General features: G+C 40.1%; 1 protein-coding gene across 40 annotated transcripts in view; it reads right to left on the bottom strand.

The window, feature by feature from the left end:
- Nucleotides 1-20,238, bottom strand: part of dlg2 (discs, large homolog 2 (Drosophila)) — a 261,578-nt gene that overhangs the window by 123,495 nt on the left and 117,845 nt on the right. Inside the window, exon 1 of one of the 40 annotated variants that reach the window (XM_031311144.2) lies at nucleotides 5,222-5,450. The exons of the other annotated variants lie outside the window; for them this stretch is intronic. Within the exon in view, the coding sequence (XP_031167004.1) occupies nucleotides 5,222-5,305 (84 nt within the window). The 5' untranslated portion in view covers nucleotides 5,306-5,450. Of the gene's footprint in view, nucleotides 1-5,221; nucleotides 5,451-20,238 lie in introns of those variants that run through there. 40 annotated transcript variants of the gene reach the window in all.

Raw genomic sequence — 20,238 nt, 5'->3', positions numbered from 1 at the left:
CGATGAATGTTTTGCTCAGACAGAAAACCATTCATTTACAATAAGAGAATAAGTTACAGATGCATTTCAAGTGTTGCTTACGGTAACTTAGCCGGCATGTCTTGTGAGCTAAACCGAGTAAAGTTTTCACTGTCACTGTGTCACAAGCCAAAGCATTAAGAGATTGTTGTAGCAACCAATTTAACAATAACTTATTTAATTAATAAAGCACATTTCATGAAACCAAAGGACGCTTTACACAAGTAACGTTACAGGGGGACAAGGGAAAAGAAAACAGTAGGCACACTGACATGGACTAAAAGGAATAAAGCGTCCGCACTAAATGGAAGAGGGACATAATTTAATGTCAGCTACTAGCGTACAACCACATGGCGCAATCTGAAGTTGTTTTATGAATTAAATAAACATATTACATACCTGAGGGCCGATTTGGGGACGTTTTTGACTAATTTACAATCACGTAATTGTCTCAATCTGTTGATAGCCCGACCGAGTGTGACTCGCGTTATCGGCCGTTGTCTTTCACTTTCCCTTTTAGCTTTTAGTTTATCTTTGTTTAATTTCCTTCTTTTATGTGATGACCCTGCCCCAATATCAGCCATAACTACAGCAGATAACTTCTAAAATAACATTAAAATACAATTAGGCATATATAAAGAAATCTCATGCTACATTTTACCTGGCTGGATACACTAACACAGGCTTTTCCAGTGTTACACCGAAATCTGTGACCCTTAGAATGTGTGACTGTAGGGCCGTCTACCTGCCGTAAATCATTTTGTGACTTTGCGGGAAAAATCTGCCCGGGCAGAGGCATTAATAAAAACTATATAAAAATAGCGTTCTTTTCACAGGTCATTTATGATCTTTAGATGAAAAATGACAGAGTTTCAGAATGATACTCCAAATGCCTCTGTCAGAGTATTAAGCATAACTACAAACACATACAGTACATGTACACACTCACATGCACATACCCAAACAGCTCCATCACCTTTTGTTACACAATCCAACCAGCAGTCCTTAAGCAGTACTTAAGACATCATGCAGACGGGTAAGAGCTACACATTCTACACTCAAAACTTCTCACACCTCCAATCTTTATCTTTCTCAAATGAATACAAACTTATACACATTAAAAACAGCTCAAGTATTAATTTAGCTTAAAAACAGAATATTACTGTATTGATACATCAGCTAAAGATTTGAAAGATCTCAATAGTCTCTGTTGTACAGCAAGTTATGTCACAAAGTTGGAGAAGTTAAATGGAATAGGCTACTCTGGAAGGGAGGACTTCAAATGTCATTTGAATTATCCTTCTTGCATCTATTAGCAGCGACACCATTAGATGTACGGGGCAGCATCAAGCGGTCACCTACCGATCTGAAGGTTGGTGGTTTGATTCCTGGCCCTGCGGTTCCATGTCAAAGTGTATTTGGGCAAGAAACAGAACCCTGAATTGCCCCTGATGCTGCGCCATCGGAGTGTAAATGAGTGTGAATGTTTAGCTGATGTATGGCAGCCTCGGCCACAGTGTATGAATGTGTAAATGCAAATACATTATCTCAATGCATTATTTCCATTACTGGAAGCGCACACCCACACAAACATTCGTTGCTAAGCAGCATGCTGCTTTTTCTTCACGTGAATGTGGCCTTGGCACACACACTGCAGGGCTCACAGACTATGTGTGTAGCTAGTATAATGACTAGGATTAATGCTGCAATTAATGGAGAGCCAGCCCACAGTGGAAGTTGTAAGATCACACTTGCGATGGCCAAAGCAGGGTGGCCAAAGCAGTGTGTCAACGTGTGACAAAAGACAAAAGGAAGGAACCAGAGGCCCCCAGATGGTGTACAGGTCAAAAAATGGGCTAGTGGCCAAAACAACTTCTCATTTAGACTACTGTCAGGGTGCCTTTGAGCAAGATAGAGGTACTCAAAGACTCAAAGTGTAAAACTGTAGTTATGCTGTTCAGCTACCACTGGCTGGCTGACAGAATAACGCAGCCTCCAGTGATCAACAGGAGATGACTGCACTTGCTAGTGGGCAGCTCTAATATGTAAATACATACATATAATATATCCTTATTATGATGAGTTAAGAACACCCATCTTACATGAAATGTATGTTCAAAATCCTGAAATGTTTTGGTGTTTTGATGATGACCAAATGGAGTGGTTGTTTAGATGTAATATATATAAGTTGGTAACTTTTGTTTCTAAAGCATGGCAAAAAAGACAAGAAGGTTTATATCTTTGATTTATGTTGCTCTTTTGGTATCTGGTCCCTTGTAATAAGTAAGTGTCTTGTAAGGCCGTTTGGGCTGGGCATACATTTTGTGTGCATGACACAATAATAAAATGATTAATTCATTCATATAAGACATGTAGTAGTACATGTAGTTTACATTTCACAACACTGAAATGTAAACAATCCCAATATTTACTCTACCCTGGTGATGCTCATCCTCTGATATCCTCTCCCATGCATGACATTTTCTTACTAAAGAATCACAAAATAACTTCTCCTCCCATCTCTGAAATGAATGATACCTGAATGCCATTGGATGTGTGTCATGGAGGTCAGTATATGTGGGGGTCAAACTTCAGAGGAGATGGACTTGCTCTGATGAACTTGCTCTGTGCAAAGTTGCACTTGCGTCTCTGGTAGGAAAGCAGGGTAAAGCGTGTTTTACACTAGACGCATCCAAGGTGGCGCGCACCATTGTGACGTCAAAATTATGTAATATCCTGCTGGCGCGCCCGATTTATGGCACGCGGCCAGCTGTCGCGCACGGCTCTTTTTTTTTCAGCAGCGCGCGACAAAGCGGAAACGGGAGGCCTGAACGGGTTCGCCGACAACCGGATGCCAGGACTCTCAGAGTGACTGCTAGTCTCTCTGGTAAACGTACTAGTTTAAGATGAGTTCTTTTATGGTGAATGAAAGGCTTGATCCCACCAAGTAGGTCATCCAATCAAATTCAAGCATTGACAGCAATGCTGCTGCCAGTTCTGCCGTTGTTTACCTTTTTCTTCTTCTTCTAGTCCGTAGAAAGAGCAACGTCGGTAGCATTAGCGCCACCGCTGTTCAGGAGAAGACTGCAACTAGTGTCGCGAGCACCAGCGCGAGTATAAATAGTCACGGCGATCCCATGACGTCACATTTGCACGCTCCAGCTGGGCTGCGTCTAGTCTATAAGACCCTTAACACTAGCAGCTCCTAGAGATGTGCAGCTGAGCTAAACACATCCCATAGTGGTGCCTGAGTGGGAGCGGAGTTAAAGTTTTAAAGTTTGTCCAGAGAGTGGCAGGATAGGCTACTGGTTCAGTTATGCCAGGATCAGACTACACAATTTGTTTGTCTTTAACAGTCACTAAGTCAGACTAGACAGACATATTGCCTGTCTTGGACAGAATAGTGGCAACACTACAAGTATGACACCGACCAGCCCCCAGACCGAAAATGGCGTGTTGTCGTGACGATCACGCACAAGTTCATAGGTCGATGCTTTTGTGGAGCAGCAGCCTCTCAAAAACTCACCAAAATCTTTTAAACTGACCATTGTCGATCTGAAATAAATACAGATTCAGCAACTGCATAGCTTATTTCTCACTTAAAATGTTTTCAGAAACACGCTTCGGTGAACTATTTCCGTAAAAATCCGGGAGCCTCAAATGTAACGTTCGTCCAATCAGGTGCAGCCATTGTGGTTGTAGGAGGGCGGGGCCTGTTTTCTTTGCTTGTCAGTGGTCAAAGTGAAGAGAAACAGATAACTGCTAGTGGCTAGCCCGCTAGCGTGCATGCTGGGAAGCGGGGCGATCCCTGCCGTGAACAAAGCCTCTATGGGGATTGTGTGTAACTTTCCTCCACCAGACAGCAGCCGTAGCGTCTCTCCTTTTTTGCCATGTTTACATATGTGCGCCAGAGAGCGCTCTCTCTTCCTATTGGTCAATGTCAAGGAACACGTCGTAGAACAACGTTGATGTCACATTAGGCAGAAAAAGACAAAAAATTCTGACATGATAGACTTTCTGCGTCGTGGTCGTGAAGCGTCCCAGATGTCAGATCGCTGATCTTTGATGATGTCACACTACAAGAGGTAAAGGCACACGTTTGTCGGTCCCGGAGTTAAAGTTTTAAAGTTTGTCCAGAGACTGGCAGGAGAGGCTATGGGTTCAGTTAAATCAAGGGGTGTGCTCAGTAAATTTAATTAGATAGCAACATTCCTTGTAACAAGTGACATTTTTTTTCACATGATTAGTGGGTCACCAAACATGTAGATATCCACAGCATATTTCACGTTTGCCCTCGTCATGAGGACAAATGTTAGTCAGTGTGAAATTTTGACTGGATGGTGTTGCTAAATAGAAGTTAAGGAGTCAGGAAAATGTCTACCGTCAATTTCAAGAAAATGTTTCCAGTAGACTCTGGACAGACCATTATCACCAGCCTTAGGCCCTGACATTCTGACATTCAGACACATCAGTATGTGTAGCCCTCCAGCAATACACTCTCACACTCTTTTGAAGATGAGTGTAAACAGCATAATTGTGAGAAAACAAAAAGCATATGCATAGGCAACTGAGAAAAGCTCACTGTTCTGTCAGTATAGTACATTTGCAGTCAGGTTAATCTATCAGAGGACTCCAGCGGGAGAATTTGCTGAATTTGTGAGAGCAGTGTCTGCAGTGTCAAAACTTTGCTGTGCTGAAGGCAGATGACTTAAGAGATGAAGAAAACTGGTGCTCAGAGACAGAAGACTGAATCTGCTGTTGTGCTAAATGAGTTGAGATAGAGTGAACTTCAGAGTCCCCCTGTGCATAGGCAGGGTCAAAATACAAGATTTGGCTTTGGAGGCAACAGGGTCTGTGTCCCTCATTGCTCATTACTCCCCTCAAATGAGGCAGAAAGGACGCAATTGAGCAAAGTCAACTAATTTACCCCCTAAAGTCACATCAGTGACACAGACGTCAACAACACTATTAATCAACAGGTGAATTGTAGTAGCACTACCTGCTGCAGCAGTGCCTAAAGCATACATCTTGACTATAAAAAGCAACACCTTTCATGAAAATGATTTTATCAAAGGATGCGTTAGTGTTTCGAAGCTGTGCTCAGCAGATGTGTCTGACACACAGATCTGCCATGAAATTGTATTCTGTACCTGTTTTGTCAACCCAAAGTAAATCAGTAAAGCACGCACAGCGGTGAACCTACCTTGTCGTTCAGCATTTTAGCTTTCCGGCTGTTCTGTACAAGTCGTCTCCCTAGCTTCTTAGCAAACCAAATAGAGGCAAACATAGCGACAGGTGAAATAATAATGTTCTTTGGTCTGCAGTGACAGCCCAAGCGGCTCTAGCTGCTGCCCATCTGGACCGAGTGCTCCTTATCAGCGGACTGTAGCACACAGAAAAGAGCAAAAAAGAGAGGGAGGGAGAAAAGACGGGATGATGCTGAGAGAGGGGGAGCGTCTGCACAGCAAAGTCAGGTCTCCGTCAGCCACAAAAGCAAGGGGAGGGAGGGAGGGAGAAAGAGACCAAGGGAGAGAGAGCTTAAGAGAGAGAGAAGGGAGGAGGGACCACCGCTGTCAACGTGGAAATAACATCTTCAACACCAATCGAAACCTGCTAAGAGGTTGTCGGTAGAGGTGGGGGTGGACCTATACCTATGCCAGCAGCCACTCATCATCCTAAATCCGACAATAAACAGCAAAGAATAAACTTACTGAATCATCACATTTTTTTCCAAAAATAATGATGTCTCACTGATGGAAAATTCTTTTTTAAAGTTATAATCCTTAATATTTTCCTCATAGCCTGCTATATATGTTGATATATTCTGTTATATTAGAGTATGAGATTCAACTTCATTGTCAGATACTGAGACAAAAGAAAATGCAGTTAAGCATTTAACCAGAAGTGCAAAAAGGAGTAACGTGCAGAGTAATGTATAGAGTTTTTACAGAATAAACAGCAATATATCATAAATATATAAGATATGAATATGCTAGATATACAGTATGAACAGTAATAACAGTATGAACGTTGTTATGAATATGTTAAGATACATTCAGTATGCACTGTATGAAACGTGCAACAATTACAGTATATATATATATATATATATATATATATACACACACACATATCTACAGACAAACACCATACCAGTCACCTTGCATTTACCTTGCATTTTTGTCTCCATATCTTCATTCCATTTTCTCTCAACAGCCATTCAATGCATTTGTATTCCCTAATTGTCTCTATAGATGTTTTCACTACTACTGGCATAGTTTGCCTGTTTAGCATGGGATCAAATTGCATATTTTCTTGCAGAGTGGATTCACAGGAGATGATGCATGCACATTCTGGACATGATGTGAATAACAAAAGCTTGTGCATGCACACCTTTCGACCTAATGTTGGAGACACCATTTGATCATGACCTCACTATGACGCTGTTAAATGTCTACTTTAGTCTTCTATATCAAAATGTGAGCTGATGAATCCTCTTAGTCTATAGCTTGTTTGGCAGCACTGTAAACAGACTGCTCTTCCTCTGATGCATTTCTGACGCAGTAGCTGTTGAAGGTGTGTTTGCTGTCCCCGGTGGTCGATACATGTCACTTAGAACTGAACTGAGACCTGTGTTACTAAAACACACTTGACGTTACCACCAGTAACCATAGGTGTTGCCAAATAAACCAGAACACAAAAAGAAAATAACTAGTGTATTTTGCATTTGGAATAAACCTGAAAATGAGGGAGTAAAGAAACTCTAACACTTCCTCAAGGCCTTTTAAAAGCCAGAGTAATACTTATATAACTTCATAATAATAATAATAATAATAGATGCAGTCTTATGGTAGTACAATACGACAGGCCTGGAGAGAGGGGATTAGTACACTGACACATATCGGGAGTTAAATATGTTTCATTAATATTCCAGGCGCTGACATCACACCTCATAATGAGCCATATTAACACTCCTATCCCATGCATCACCCTCTTTTCTCTCTCCCACCAACAAATCTGAACCCAGACGTTTCTGCATTTAACTTCTGGGCTTCAATTCAAACCTCTCTAATCAATTGGTTGACTGGCTTTGCATTCAAATAATTCTGCGACAGAACCACAACAAGACCAGAAAGAGGTCTGTTCCTCCCACATCAGAGCGTGTGTTGACAGCGTATTCTGGACCAACCTCCTATAATAACACGGCTGTCCTTCTATCACTAAAGAGAAGGCGTGCTTGCAGGCTAATTGCCAGGAAAGATGACAGCACACAGCTGAACAATGATAAACTACAGGGTGGGGAGGATGACGTGGCTGTGTTTTTCTCTCAGCCTGGCTCATCCTGTCCTGGTTTGTCCTACAACAGAGCTTTCTATTTGCAATCACTGTAGATGGATGCGATCGATAACAGTTTACACTATTCAGATCTTTTGCATCTTTAACTCCACTGTCTAAATCTCATAGAACGTTTTCATGAGGATACTGTATTTATCTGAAAAAGCAGGCTTGAATGTGCTGAGGTTAAGCAAAGGTAATATTTGTGGTATTTACCATTATGATTGTAGGATGTGCAATATCTGATAGGGTACTGGTGCAATATTTTTAATTTGATATGGTACTGAGCAGTTGTGCATTTTGGCATTGTGCGATACATAAGTTATTGACCTCGACTGCCCAAGACAAATTTCTCCAATAAGAGACAATACAGGCTTATCTTATCTTACAATTATATTTCTTGTGCTCAACAAGACCTCCAAACCATACAACGGTAAAAGGCATTTATTCCTACGGTCTAATACGACCCACAGGAGCGTTCCATAAGTTAGAGCCCCAAGAGGTAGCAGGAAATACACCCCACAGGAGCCCTTTCCGTCCTCATCTCTATCCCAGAAAACAAAATGGCTGTGGGTTAAACACAGTGTGTGAACGCTCACAGTTTGGTTAGTTTTAGGCACAAAAACGTCTTAGTTAAATTTAGAAAAAGATTGTGGTTGGGGTTAAAACATTTGTTAAGTTTCTGAACTTCTGTTTGTTCTGTAAAGTAAAAATAAAAAAACATACTTAACTTTAATTTTCAAACGGGACATGAACCCCAGTCTCCTGTGTTTGTAAATGTAAATATGAGTCGTAATTGCTGCTTAAACAAGCAACCTATGGGAGCGTTTTTCAGGGGAGAACAGTCTCCTTGTGCAACTGCTGCACTTCTCTGGATATCACAGCATATATGAGTGTCTGTCAGTCAGTTGTGGGGGGGGCTGGGTCGTAGCTTCCATGCGACTCAACATTTTATCTAAAAAACATGGCATTTAGGCAACACCTGCTGACAAAGAAAATAAATAACGTTTTTGCCTTGCAAATTATCTTTTAATGAATGGTAATTTCAGACTTTAGTGTATATGCTGGCTGATCTAAGTGCAGCTTTACAATCAGGATAGTGTGCTAATTATTAAAATGTAAAATAGGGCTGATACCTTTAGAACTTGCTGTGGAAAGGTTGTTTTATTTGACATTTAACCGGCAAAGCCAAATTTTTTAGGCAGCACAGTAAACAACAACAAAAGCAATCTGCTTGATTCTTTGACATCACGGAGTGGAGGACAGAACATTTATTTTAACCTATCTCTGCATAAACTACATTCCTTTTTGTTTGGAATGTATGTCCAGTTATATGGTCATCTTAAGTCAAATATTAAGAATATCAAGACTTTAAGAGGCATATGTATATCAAATCATTTTCTGTCATCTGCATTCAACCTCATTATAAAGATTTTATATTAAATGCATAATACATGTGAGTCTACAAAAAACTACTTATTGTGAAACAAATGAGAGTATTAGTGGTGTAGCAGTAAAGGGAAGACAATATGAAAAGGAACTTGCGTATTCCTTTGTATTCTGCCTGGTATAGTGGTTTTATTTTTTATTTGTATGCGTCTACTGAGAGCGTGGCGTGTCAAGGTTGGTTAGTCCAGGGTGGCTGATCCCCACTAACTGTGGAGGACTGTGATAGGCTGTCAGGCAGGGCTGGAGGAGGCTTTGGCCATCTGGAGCGGAGGGTCCTGGTGTCCCCAGGGTCACACTCAAGTTATGTTCGTGTGCGGGAGGAAACACAACTTTCTGTCTGGTGTGTATGTGTGCAGATGAGTGTGTGTATGCGAGAAAGGTCTGTATGGTGGGGAGGAGAACTCAGCAGGGATGAGGCTGATCCCGTCAAACCACCCTTGGCCTTGTAAAAGAGGTCAGCTGCCTGCATTTGCATTCTCCCAAAACACTTGCAAGAGGTTGATATTTCCAAGGACCATACAGAACTGTTTAGTGGTAAAAGATAATGGAGATGTGATAAGTTTATATATTATCTGGATTTTAGATATCTACGCCTGATAACCCTCCCCTCTCGCTATCTCCGCTATAGGAGTGGTTGTGATTAGTTTAAAAAAAATACAAACAACCCAGAGCATACATTCCCATATCCCAGAATAGATAGGCGGTGTAGCCAGGCCACACTCCTGGGCTGACACGGCACTGTGGAGATAGGTCTGGCAATGCAAGACTACGTCCGGATAAATTGAAATTTACTAAAATTTGGGATGTGCTATCCAAGACACTGTCATGCCAGCTGTTACTTTTACTATGAAACAATTGTCAGTATGCTGACTCAAAATCTAAACATTTGGAACAGTTCTCAGACAAAATGTGGCCTGTTTGCTTTGACTCCATTAACATCACTTATGCAGACTTTATAACAATAAGTACTATAAAGTGCTTTTTTCGATGTACAAGATGGCCAATTTAGAATTCAGCAGAGGCAAGCACTCCTCAAATCTGATGAACAGCCCCATGACGATTTAACAAAATGTATTCAACAAGATGCTTTAACCAGTGAAAACACAGGCTCAATGTTGACAGTTCAACATTAAAATGAGAAAGACCATATTTCAAGTTGCTGTAGTCAAAATCAGCAGCTTTTATTGGTTATTGTTTTTTTTTTTGGTGAAAATTAATAGATCTGTATTGTCATCTTCCCAACACATACAAAGTCTTTGAAACTCTGAATGAATAAAAAGGGTCAGCATACATCCAGCTTGTCCCAGATGATGCTTAGACCCAGCCGTCGGCCACAGTCAGACTCCAACTCTTGATTTGAGAAGCTACGACAGCACACTTAGTACTAATGGCTGTTTCTGTTTGATTTTTTTTTTCACTTTCCATTTTACTTTCCTCTGTTTAAGAGCTGACCTTAAAATGCAATCCTCTTTTTTTCTAAGATGTTCTCTTTCAACAATACTAAATGAACCTTTCAATATACATGTATGTCTTTATATTTAGTCTTTGGGTGTTGTCACCACCTTTAATTCATGTTCACAGGCAAAGAAGTAAAAACTATTTTAAAGGAAAATGGCTTAAGTGCACAAAATTGACCTCTTACAGAAACCCACTAAGAGCAAATCAATTTTGGAGGATCCCATTGTGTGTTTGAGTGTAGACAGCGACCACAGAATCTTTCACCGAGATGGGCCTGTGGGTTATTTGCAGTGCATCATTATGTTCAATCTAGGTTTGATAGGAACTCCTTGTGAACAGGCCATCAGCAGGAGAGGTCAGTCACACTTTGTGTGACATTTTGTCTCCCTGTGTTTCCTTACTCCCTTTCTTTCTCTCACTGCCAGCGGAAAGATATAAAAGAAAGGCATTCTAAACACCAAAAGAGGGTCATGGACCACACATATGCAATAACAAAGGCCATCTGTATATGTGCGCTGAAAGAGCCAAAATGCCAATATCAACTGTGTTCACCATCACCAACCAAAGACCTAATCCAACAGAAATAAAGCATTATGTCAACTGCTTACGATTATATAATACAATACAACTAAGAGTAACTATTTTGAAGCCAAAGAGGTTTTGTGTTTTCAGAGTTGACTTACCACTAACTGTGTTCCTGCAGCATTCTTCTGTCCAGAGTTTTTGGCAGGGTTTCAAGGATTACAAAAGGTGTGGACTGTAATGTAACGTTTTGTCAGCATTTCTTATGTTTAACTACAAATATATCTTTGTCCTTTAACAATGCCAGCAAAAGACTGATGGGTAATACTTTATGGGTAACACTTTAAGGTGTGCATAAGACTAACATGACACTGTCATAACATCTCTTTGGCTAATGTATTTTAAAGATGTAGGCGCAACATGGCGGCCGTCATTCGAGCGAGTCACTCGTATGTACTCTGAATGATTCTGAATGGCAGATTCTACGCTTACGAGAATATGATTAGTTGGTGGAAGTAATAACACATGAATGAGTACATATTTGTGAAAGAACAAAGGGGTTTTTGCTAAGAATCAACTCAAAAAATTACACAATGTAGGTTTAAGTTTGATAATTAGGCCTGCTGTGACATATTTATGACTTTTTTATTCATGGTTATGTTGTCTAGGGCAGTGATTTTCAACCACTGTGCCGCGGCACACTAGTGTGTCCTGTGTGCCGTGGGAAATTATCCGACTTTACTTAATTGGTCCAACAAAACATTTTTTATTGAGTTACTGCAAATAATTTGCCATTGTTGCGCATCTGTGCCTGCAATGTGATGACTGCAGAGAAATTAAATGCTGTTCTGTGTCAGTAGGAGGCAGTATAGCGCAATAATGACCTTGTTGATTTAAGACAATAGAATTACTGCCACAAGGTGGCAGTGACAGGATGTAAGCAGTAGGGCCGAGATCATCGATGTAAGCCTGCAACAGTGATTGATGCATTTTTAAAAAGGAAAAATGCAGATTCTGATCTTATTAGGCTACAATGTGTCAATTTGTAACATTTTTGGTTGGTGGTGTGCCACAAGATTTTTTTTATGTAAAAAATGTGCCGTGGCTCAAAAAAGGTTGAAAAACACTGGTCTAGGGTATTGTCAAGTTGTTATAAAAAAGACATTGACATATTGTCTTGCTTAATGTCTAGTTGTCATAACACAAACATCTCAAACAATGCCAAGTCTGCAATAAAAGTGTCATAATTTACACAACAGTCAGAAACATTCATAAAGATTCCTTCATGTTAATGACAAGTGTCATGTCAGGGTTATGACGGTGTCATGTCAGTCTTATGTACACCCCCTTCTAAAGTGTAGTCAAATATTTGTCCTTTGGAACTGACCATGCTTTATTTGCAAGTGGCTTGCATTTTGATAACTGGACAGAACCCCCTTTAACAGGTGTGTCAGTGAAAGATAAACCGTGAAGTCTACCAATGCTGCAATAAACTATTTTGCTTCACTTAGCCTTGTAAGTGCTCATCTCAAGTTACCACTGAGAGATCAATCTGATGTCAGAGACTGGAAACAAAAAGTTTCTTGAGACCTTTGATAGTATTTGATTGTAACATTATCTACTGGGACTCAAATCTCAATCTATTACCTTCCAAGAACTGTCCAAATGTGACTGGCAGTTGGGCACTTTTAAAACAGAAGGAGACATTTTAAAGAATCCCTTTGATGACTGTAAGTCTAGACAGTTCCTCTAACCCAGTTAGAGAGACTGAAAAGTGCAGTTTTATCAAATGTGTAATGAATATTCATGCATTTGCTATGATGAATTTAATTTTCTGTGTAACCTTTAGATGACAATTCAGTTTGAGTGAATCTTCTTTACCCAAATCTTGCAGATCTCAGCTGTGCTCTCAATGTTTGGGTCTGTAAAACTCTTATTCTATGATGTTTTTCATTAGCAAGTGTTCTATTGTCTTAATGGATATCATTATATTATATATATATTATATATAAAGCTGCTGCACTTCCAATACCAAAAGCAAACTTGTGAGACAACAAAAAGATTATGTAATAAGAACTGCAAACCTTAGGCAAGGTTGTGGTTATAATGTGAATATCCTACATTTTAAGCAAAGGACGTAATGCTATCTTAATTTACAATAAGCTGTATTGTATATACCTGCTTCCTGTAGGAGCCATGGTTGACTGCATTTTGCAACAAAGTCAAATAGGATTAGGTTTCAAGACCCAAAATGTTGGCTGTTAGTAGGAGGCAGGATGAAAACGTCAGTCTCCAGTGTGGAAGTCATATGCCTTGTACAGTAGACCCATTCATTCACCCAGACCTCATTCTTAAGAGGTTTTACAGTACTCCTTTTTCCTTTGCTACTTGGAGACGGCAGTCATTAAAGAAGGGTGGGAACAGATTTAATTATCTTCCTCTGATTAACTCATCAGTTAAATGTACTCAACAGTTGAATGTAGGACATCATTTGGAATATGCACACATTGTTTAGTGTGCTGTAATCTTCTTCTTCAGGCAGAATAGGTGTCTTCTAGGGACGTAACGATGCATCGTGAATCGGTTAAAAATCGATTTAAATGGGGCACCCGGGTAGCTCACCTGGTAGAGCGTACGCCCATATATAGAGGTTTACTCCTCAACGCAGCAGCCGCTGGTTTGACTCCGACCTGTGGCCCTTTGCTGCATGTCATTCCCCCTTCATGTCTTCAGCTGTCCTATAAAAATAAAGGCCTAAAATGCCCCCAAATTTTGTTTTTAAAGAAAATCGATTTAAATGTGTAAAGATTACAACTAGTTAAGATAAAAAATTAATCGAGATGCAATTTTTAAAACAGCCTAGGGCGTGACACTAGCTAACATATAGCAGGTAACGTTAGCCTGCCGTTAGTGTCATGAACCCACCTCCTTGAGCTTGTTTCCCTGTCTGACTTTCCTGAACGCACCCTGTTCCTGTTGCTGGGCAATGAGGGCAAGGCGGGAAACCCAGGATCATCTGTAACTGCACTCACCTCTGGCTCATTAGCAATCTGCACACCTGGTCCTGATCATCATCTCTACACCATATAAGCTGTGACCTGACATCCAGTCCCTGCCGGATCGTTAGCCTAACCAGTATGTTGTGCTTGCGTGTCAGCTTAATCATTTGATAGTTAGCTTTTGCTACTTTGTTGCTCATGCTTATTGCTAAACCGATTCCTGTTCCTTTGTCTGCAGTATCACCCTGGAATTCTCTTCACCTCTGCCTGGCAACCTCGACCTTCTACCACATCGAACCACCAAGACTCCTGTTCACCAGCACTCACCTTCCAACCCACTCGTCTCCACCTTCTATGGAGGAAATATTTATTCATAATTCAAATTGAAAGTCCAAAGAGAAATTGAAAGTCCAAAGAGAAAACGAAGCGAGATCAAATTAAAAATATTATTATTTTTTTTAAATTTTCCATTGATCAAATTAAAAATATTAGTATTTTTTTTTAATTTTCCATTTGGCTTTTCCATTTGGATTTAATATTTGGCTTTTGAATTTCAATTAAAAGTAGCCTACATGGGCTGTACAAAAGGCCGTCAATCAGGAGTGATTGTTGTGAGTACATGTCAGAGAATAGCGCGGACACGCACCTCACACTGCGCGCACCACCCGAAGAAAAAAGTGAGAGAAAGAAAAAGGAGAGGTCGCAGTTCGGACGATGACTACCCGGTTGAGATTGTGTGTGTGTGTGTGTGTGTGTGTGTGTGTGTGTGTGTGTGTGTGTGTGTCCTCGAGATCTGACAACACACAAACACACGTAGCAGAGCTACCCACACCCATGTTTGTACTGTTGCTTAATTAAATAAAACATCAGAAGAGAGAAGTTGTCTCCGTCCGTGTTTTAAACAGACACACCTGGGGCGAAGTTGGAAACCAGAATCAGCTTTAAATCCAGTCCTAATCTAGTCCTCACTAACACGGGCCCAATTATAGTAACTACGTGAAAACTTCACTGTTGTTGCATGAAATGTGGTTTGTGTTTAGCCTACATCATCAGTTTCTATCATGTGAAAAAAGAGGATAAGCCAGCCTTGTGGCCAAGCTGCAGACAGATGCTCCTCAACAGTGAGCTCCCCAGCAGTCAGCCCCCCCTGCTGTTCATAAGGTGCCTCTGCACCCCTTTCGTTTCAGACCCTCCCACCAGCCTTTGGGCCACGCCTCCTCATTTACATTGACATGTGTCAAGTCCAAATGAAAAGCCAATGTTAAATGTAAATTCAAAAGCCAAATATTAAATCCAAATGAAAATCCAATGTTAAATTGAAATCAAAAAGCCAAATATTAAATCCAAATTAAAATGTTAAATTGAAATTCAAAAGCCAAATATTAAATCCAAATGGAAAAGCCAATGTTAAATTGAAATTCAAAAGCCAAATATTAAATCCAAATGGAAAAGGCAAATGGAAAATTAAAAAAAAAAAATAATAATTTTAATTTGATCAATGGAAAATTAAAAAAAAAAAAAATAATATTTTTAATTTGATCTCGCTTCGTTTTCTCTTTGGACTTTCAATTTGAATTATGAATAAATATTTCCTCCATAACCTTCAGCACCCCATCACCTGGACTCACCTGTCTCCACGTTTGGCATTACCTTGTTTTCAACAATACATACTCACCTTTTTTGCCACCTACCTTGTCCTGGTCTGCATTTGGGTTCAGTATCTGAGAAACTGTGACAGTAGCAAGTAACTTATGCTAGGGGTAACACTTTATAATAACCCTCACTATGCAGATGAATTAATCTATTTTGACAAAGTGGTCCTGACTGAAATACCCTTCTACCCTCTAGTGTTTCTTCTTTATTTCTAGTCATAGTTCCATTATCTTTATTGTGACTATCATTGCCACTGTTCATCACACCCCCAACCGGCACCGTCAGACACTGCCTACCAAGAGCCTGGGTCTGTCCGAGGTTTCTCCCTAAAAGAAAGTTTTTCCTCGCCATTAAATGCTTGCCCTTGGGGGAATTACTGGAATTGTTGGGTCTTTGTAAATTATAGAGTGTGGTCTAGACCTACTCTATCTGTAAAGTGTCTCGAGATAACTCTTGTTATGATTTGATACTTTAAATAAAATGTAATTGAATTTACGTCGTTCAACAGCAAATGACTGGTGAAAAAAGTTGTTATAGGTTATTATTACATTTAAAAACATATACAAATAAATTTGAACATATGGCCTTAATAAACAAGCTGTTCTTCAATCTTACATTTTTTATTTATTTTTTGTCATTTATGAATTAAATTAAATACTATCAGTTGCACTTTTGATAAGAGGGCACATCTGCTGTTTTGCAAAGTTTATATAAATAAAGGAATATTTTTCAGTCATAGCATTCTGTACAAAACAATTGTGAGAAAATCGTATGGTGAATCGTATCAAATCGTGAGTTGAGCGTATCGTTACATCCCTAGTGTCTTCACTTGATTCCATCAATGCATAATGTACTTGTGTGTACATTTTGTTTTCCTTTGAGCCACAGTTGCTTACATACTATAGACCATTTCAATAGCAAATCAACACAGAAACAGTACAGTGGTCTGAGGGCAAATATGGAAATGAAGGTATGAATTTGTGCTTTGGTCACAGGGAATAGTATTTTATACAAACTTGAATTAGAAAAAAAAAAACACACCAAAAAAACTAACAAACAGAAGTAACAAAGCCATTTCCAAAATCCAAACTTATTGACTTTGTGCCAGGAATAGTGTTTCAATGTCAAAAAAGAAAAAAATCCATAAAAGAAAAATGAAGATAAAACACAAAAATTTTAGCTCTGGGAGTAAATAGATTACTTTTTAAATGAGCAGGACAGCTCATTTAAAAAGTAATCCATATACTCCCAGAGCTGAAATTCTATAAAATTGTATAAACTAACCTTCTGATAGCAGGAATACATTCAGAGTGATAGAACGGTTGCCGAAAGATAAGCGCTGTAATTCGTATGATTTCCATGTTTTTTTTTGCTGTGCGCACCACAATGACTGCTGCTGTATAAGAACGCGACTGTCGGCACAGGGAGGTGGTCGGGAAATGGGTGGGCATTAACACACAGGCCAGGGAGCGGAGTTCGCTTCCCAGGTAGCGGCTAAACACATCTACTAACTGCCGCTGATACGACAAACTGTGACGAAGCTCTGTAGCGACTTAAACAGCTAGCAACTGCTGCTCTGTAACACAGAGCTCAGTAGCCATGTCACGTGAACAGCCGGCGGTCTCCTAGTTTTATGATAACATACGTTTTAGTGTGCGTAACTTTTCATACGATATCCTACGAACCCATTCATAAGAATGCGTTGCTTATTGCCACGACATTCTGTCCGTATAATATTCAACTTCAAGGACACTAGTCACTCATCAATGTGTTGAGCCTCAGCGCAACAAATAGATACAGCATCTAGAAGGCTCCTCTGATACGTTTTCCTCACATCCCCGAATGCTATGTGGAGTAACCAGACCCTCCTTCAGCGCGCTTTGGAGTAGGCTCTGGCAAAGCGAGACTAGGTTTTTATAAACTAATAATGAATTACTTACACTGACCTTATGAACGGTAGCATTAAGCACTTTGAATTGCCTACGTATTTGAAAGGTGCTATTAAAAAAAAACTTGTCTTGAGTACAGAAAAAAAATTTCCTAAGAAATTAGATGTGAGTCTCAAACGAGTCTTTGGCTTTACCAATTATCCACAAGGTCAAGGTGCCATCATGAAGTGCAGTCAGTGTTTGACCGAAAAGGATTCTCCTATCCCCATTGTTGCTGTTGGTGGCACTGTTGTTATCCACATCCCCACTAACCCACAGTGCTTGAATAACCAATCTGAGAATTTTCACGATGTTATCATGGCCTTGCATTGTGTGGATAAAAAGACAGAAGAAGAATAACTACAACTAGGGAGTGGATTAGAGAAAAATCTTTTCCCCATGGGACATAGTTATACTAGGAAGTGCACTTTTAAACTGACTTCTGCTACCCCTTGCTGAGCATAAAGCAGTGACTGCTTCTGCAGTATTCATTAAACTGGTATGTACAGTATAACTCACAAACTTCACCCTGCCTGATTGACAGAGAAATAATTGCCTGTGTGCATCTGTTTTTACAAGCGAACACTACCATGGTGGGTGGCGATCAATTAACATCGCAGCAGTTAGAATCAATAATATCTTCCCTGAGTCACACTCTCCAATCAGTGGTGCTTGATCCAGCCAGCGTAGGAGGGGTTACACCTACTCTGGTCCTAGACAAACCATAATTTTTACCTCCCTGCTGCCTTTACAATTACACCGGCTTTATTAAAGCAATTTTTCATTCAAAAGTCCCAAGGCTAAGAGGAAACAAATAGGCTGAGCACAGAATGTGTGGTCCTGGGCCTGTTCACAATGCCCTTACCCACTTGTCTCTTTTGCACTGCCTTTCTCATACTCACATTACAGATCCAGTCAGGTCCTTTACACCACGAGGGAATCAACCCATCAGGAAATTATACCCATAGATTCCTGCCAATAGATCCCCTAATCACACTCAAAGTGATGTGTGTTAGAATTGCTAAAATAGTTCCAAAAGCCAAAAATCAAGTAATCAATGTATTATGATATAAAACTGAGGCCAGCAAGCAATTATTTTATGTGTGAGATGACAATATAATAAAACTTGGTGAAAATCATCTTAAAATGATCAATTTATCCCAAAAATTTGGCAGTTTATGGGCTCAGAGATTTGTCCTCTTAAGGTCCCTCTCCAAAGTTTTTACTGTAAAGTTCTAGTAAAACTGAACAATACATCTCATGATATCTCATCAACCGGGTTAAATACAGCAATTAATTAAGTGAGCGCGTCCTGAGGAAGGGAAAAACTTAAAAAATAAGATATCTTCTACACCAAATACAACCAAGAAATCAGATTTTTTTTTTTACTTTGTACACTGAGAATGTATGGGAAGTTTCTCTTTGCTTGCTTACTTTTGCTAGCCTGGGAACTAGGAGAGTCGGCCGAGTTCATGTTTCATTTGCTCTGGCAGTTACAACTGGCCCCCCTCCTGTTCAGACACATTTTCAGCCAAAGATAACCTGGACGGGCCAATCACAGCTGTTTATCTCAAGTGGCGGCGGGTTAAAGACGACTGCCAGAGGAGTGTCATGCTTAAATGTAGTTACAGAACGTAGTTACAGAACATAACTGGCATTCTTTTATCATATCTCTCCACCATCAACTGTAAAAATAATGGACGTAGCATTAGTGATGTCACCCAAAGGGTTGTGGTTTGTCTGCCATTTTAAAGCCGGGAGTTTGCATGATGCCATCTTGGTTCTTTTGGAGTCAGAAGTGACTATATTTGGACAAAAGAGCGGAGTTGGTGAGATTGATGCAGCTAAGCCAGGTTTAAATGGCGCTGGGCTAAGCTTAATGCTAAAGAGTGAAAGTCACTCATTTTTACCCCTTCTGACGCGAGTCATCCAGCTTTGCGAGTTTTGCGGTCGGATAAACGCGGACCTCCGGATACTAGCGCTATTCATCTGCATGTACGGCAGTACAGAAAAGACATTCCCTTAAAGGTCCAATATGTAATATATTTACTGTATTTAATCAAAATGACCACAATATGTCATCAGATATTAAGGAAACATGCTAAGTTGAAATACTATGTTCTCTGACAACAATGCTAAAGCCAGTATTTTGTCCTGTAAAAATACTGCTATGGCCGCTTCTGTTCAGCGGCCATAGCTGACAAACGGTGACTGTGCCCTAGGTACAGCCGTCGTTGTTGTTACGTTTAGCCGATACAATGTGACTATCAGCCAGGTACAGAGCTCCGCATGAGCACAGGCTTTTATAATCGTCAACATAGCAGCATCTAGCAACTCCGCTGCGCTGAGGCAATGCGAGACTAGCATCTAGCTAACATTGACATTGTGGGATGTTGGGTTTAGCGTTTGCAACCTGGTAACCACTGTGAACTCGTCGCTGGGGAGGAGGGGCCGGGGGAGAAGACTCTCTCCAGTATTTTGAATTTGGAATGCAGGAACCATTTTAAATGCCAGCTGTCAGTATTATACAGTATATTGGACCTTTAAGTTACCAGCTAACGCTAGCGCTAGCTTGCTAGTTTTGGATGACAAAGTGCTACCAAACACAACACAAAAGACATTTTTAGATGACCAAAATGTTCCAATCAACCTGATGAAGTGAAAACACACAGTGAGAGGGTCAAAGTTTAAGATTAAAACATTGACAGCACCCCAAAAAACAAGTTCACAGCTATTTTAAAGGACAATTCCAGCGCAAAACGAACCTAGGGGTTATTAACAGATGTGTACCCACTCGATTGTTCTCTGGGACATGTTTTCATGCTAATCAAATGTGTTTGTAGCTTGAAACAAGCTAGCGCGGACCGCTGATTAGC

The sequence above is a fragment of the Sander lucioperca genome, chromosome 13 (genome assembly GCF_008315115.2).
Source record: "Sander lucioperca isolate FBNREF2018 chromosome 13, SLUC_FBN_1.2, whole genome shotgun sequence".
NCBI lineage: Eukaryota > Metazoa > Chordata > Actinopteri > Perciformes > Percidae > Sander > Sander lucioperca.
This window is presented reverse-complemented; position numbering and strand designations above follow the sequence as displayed.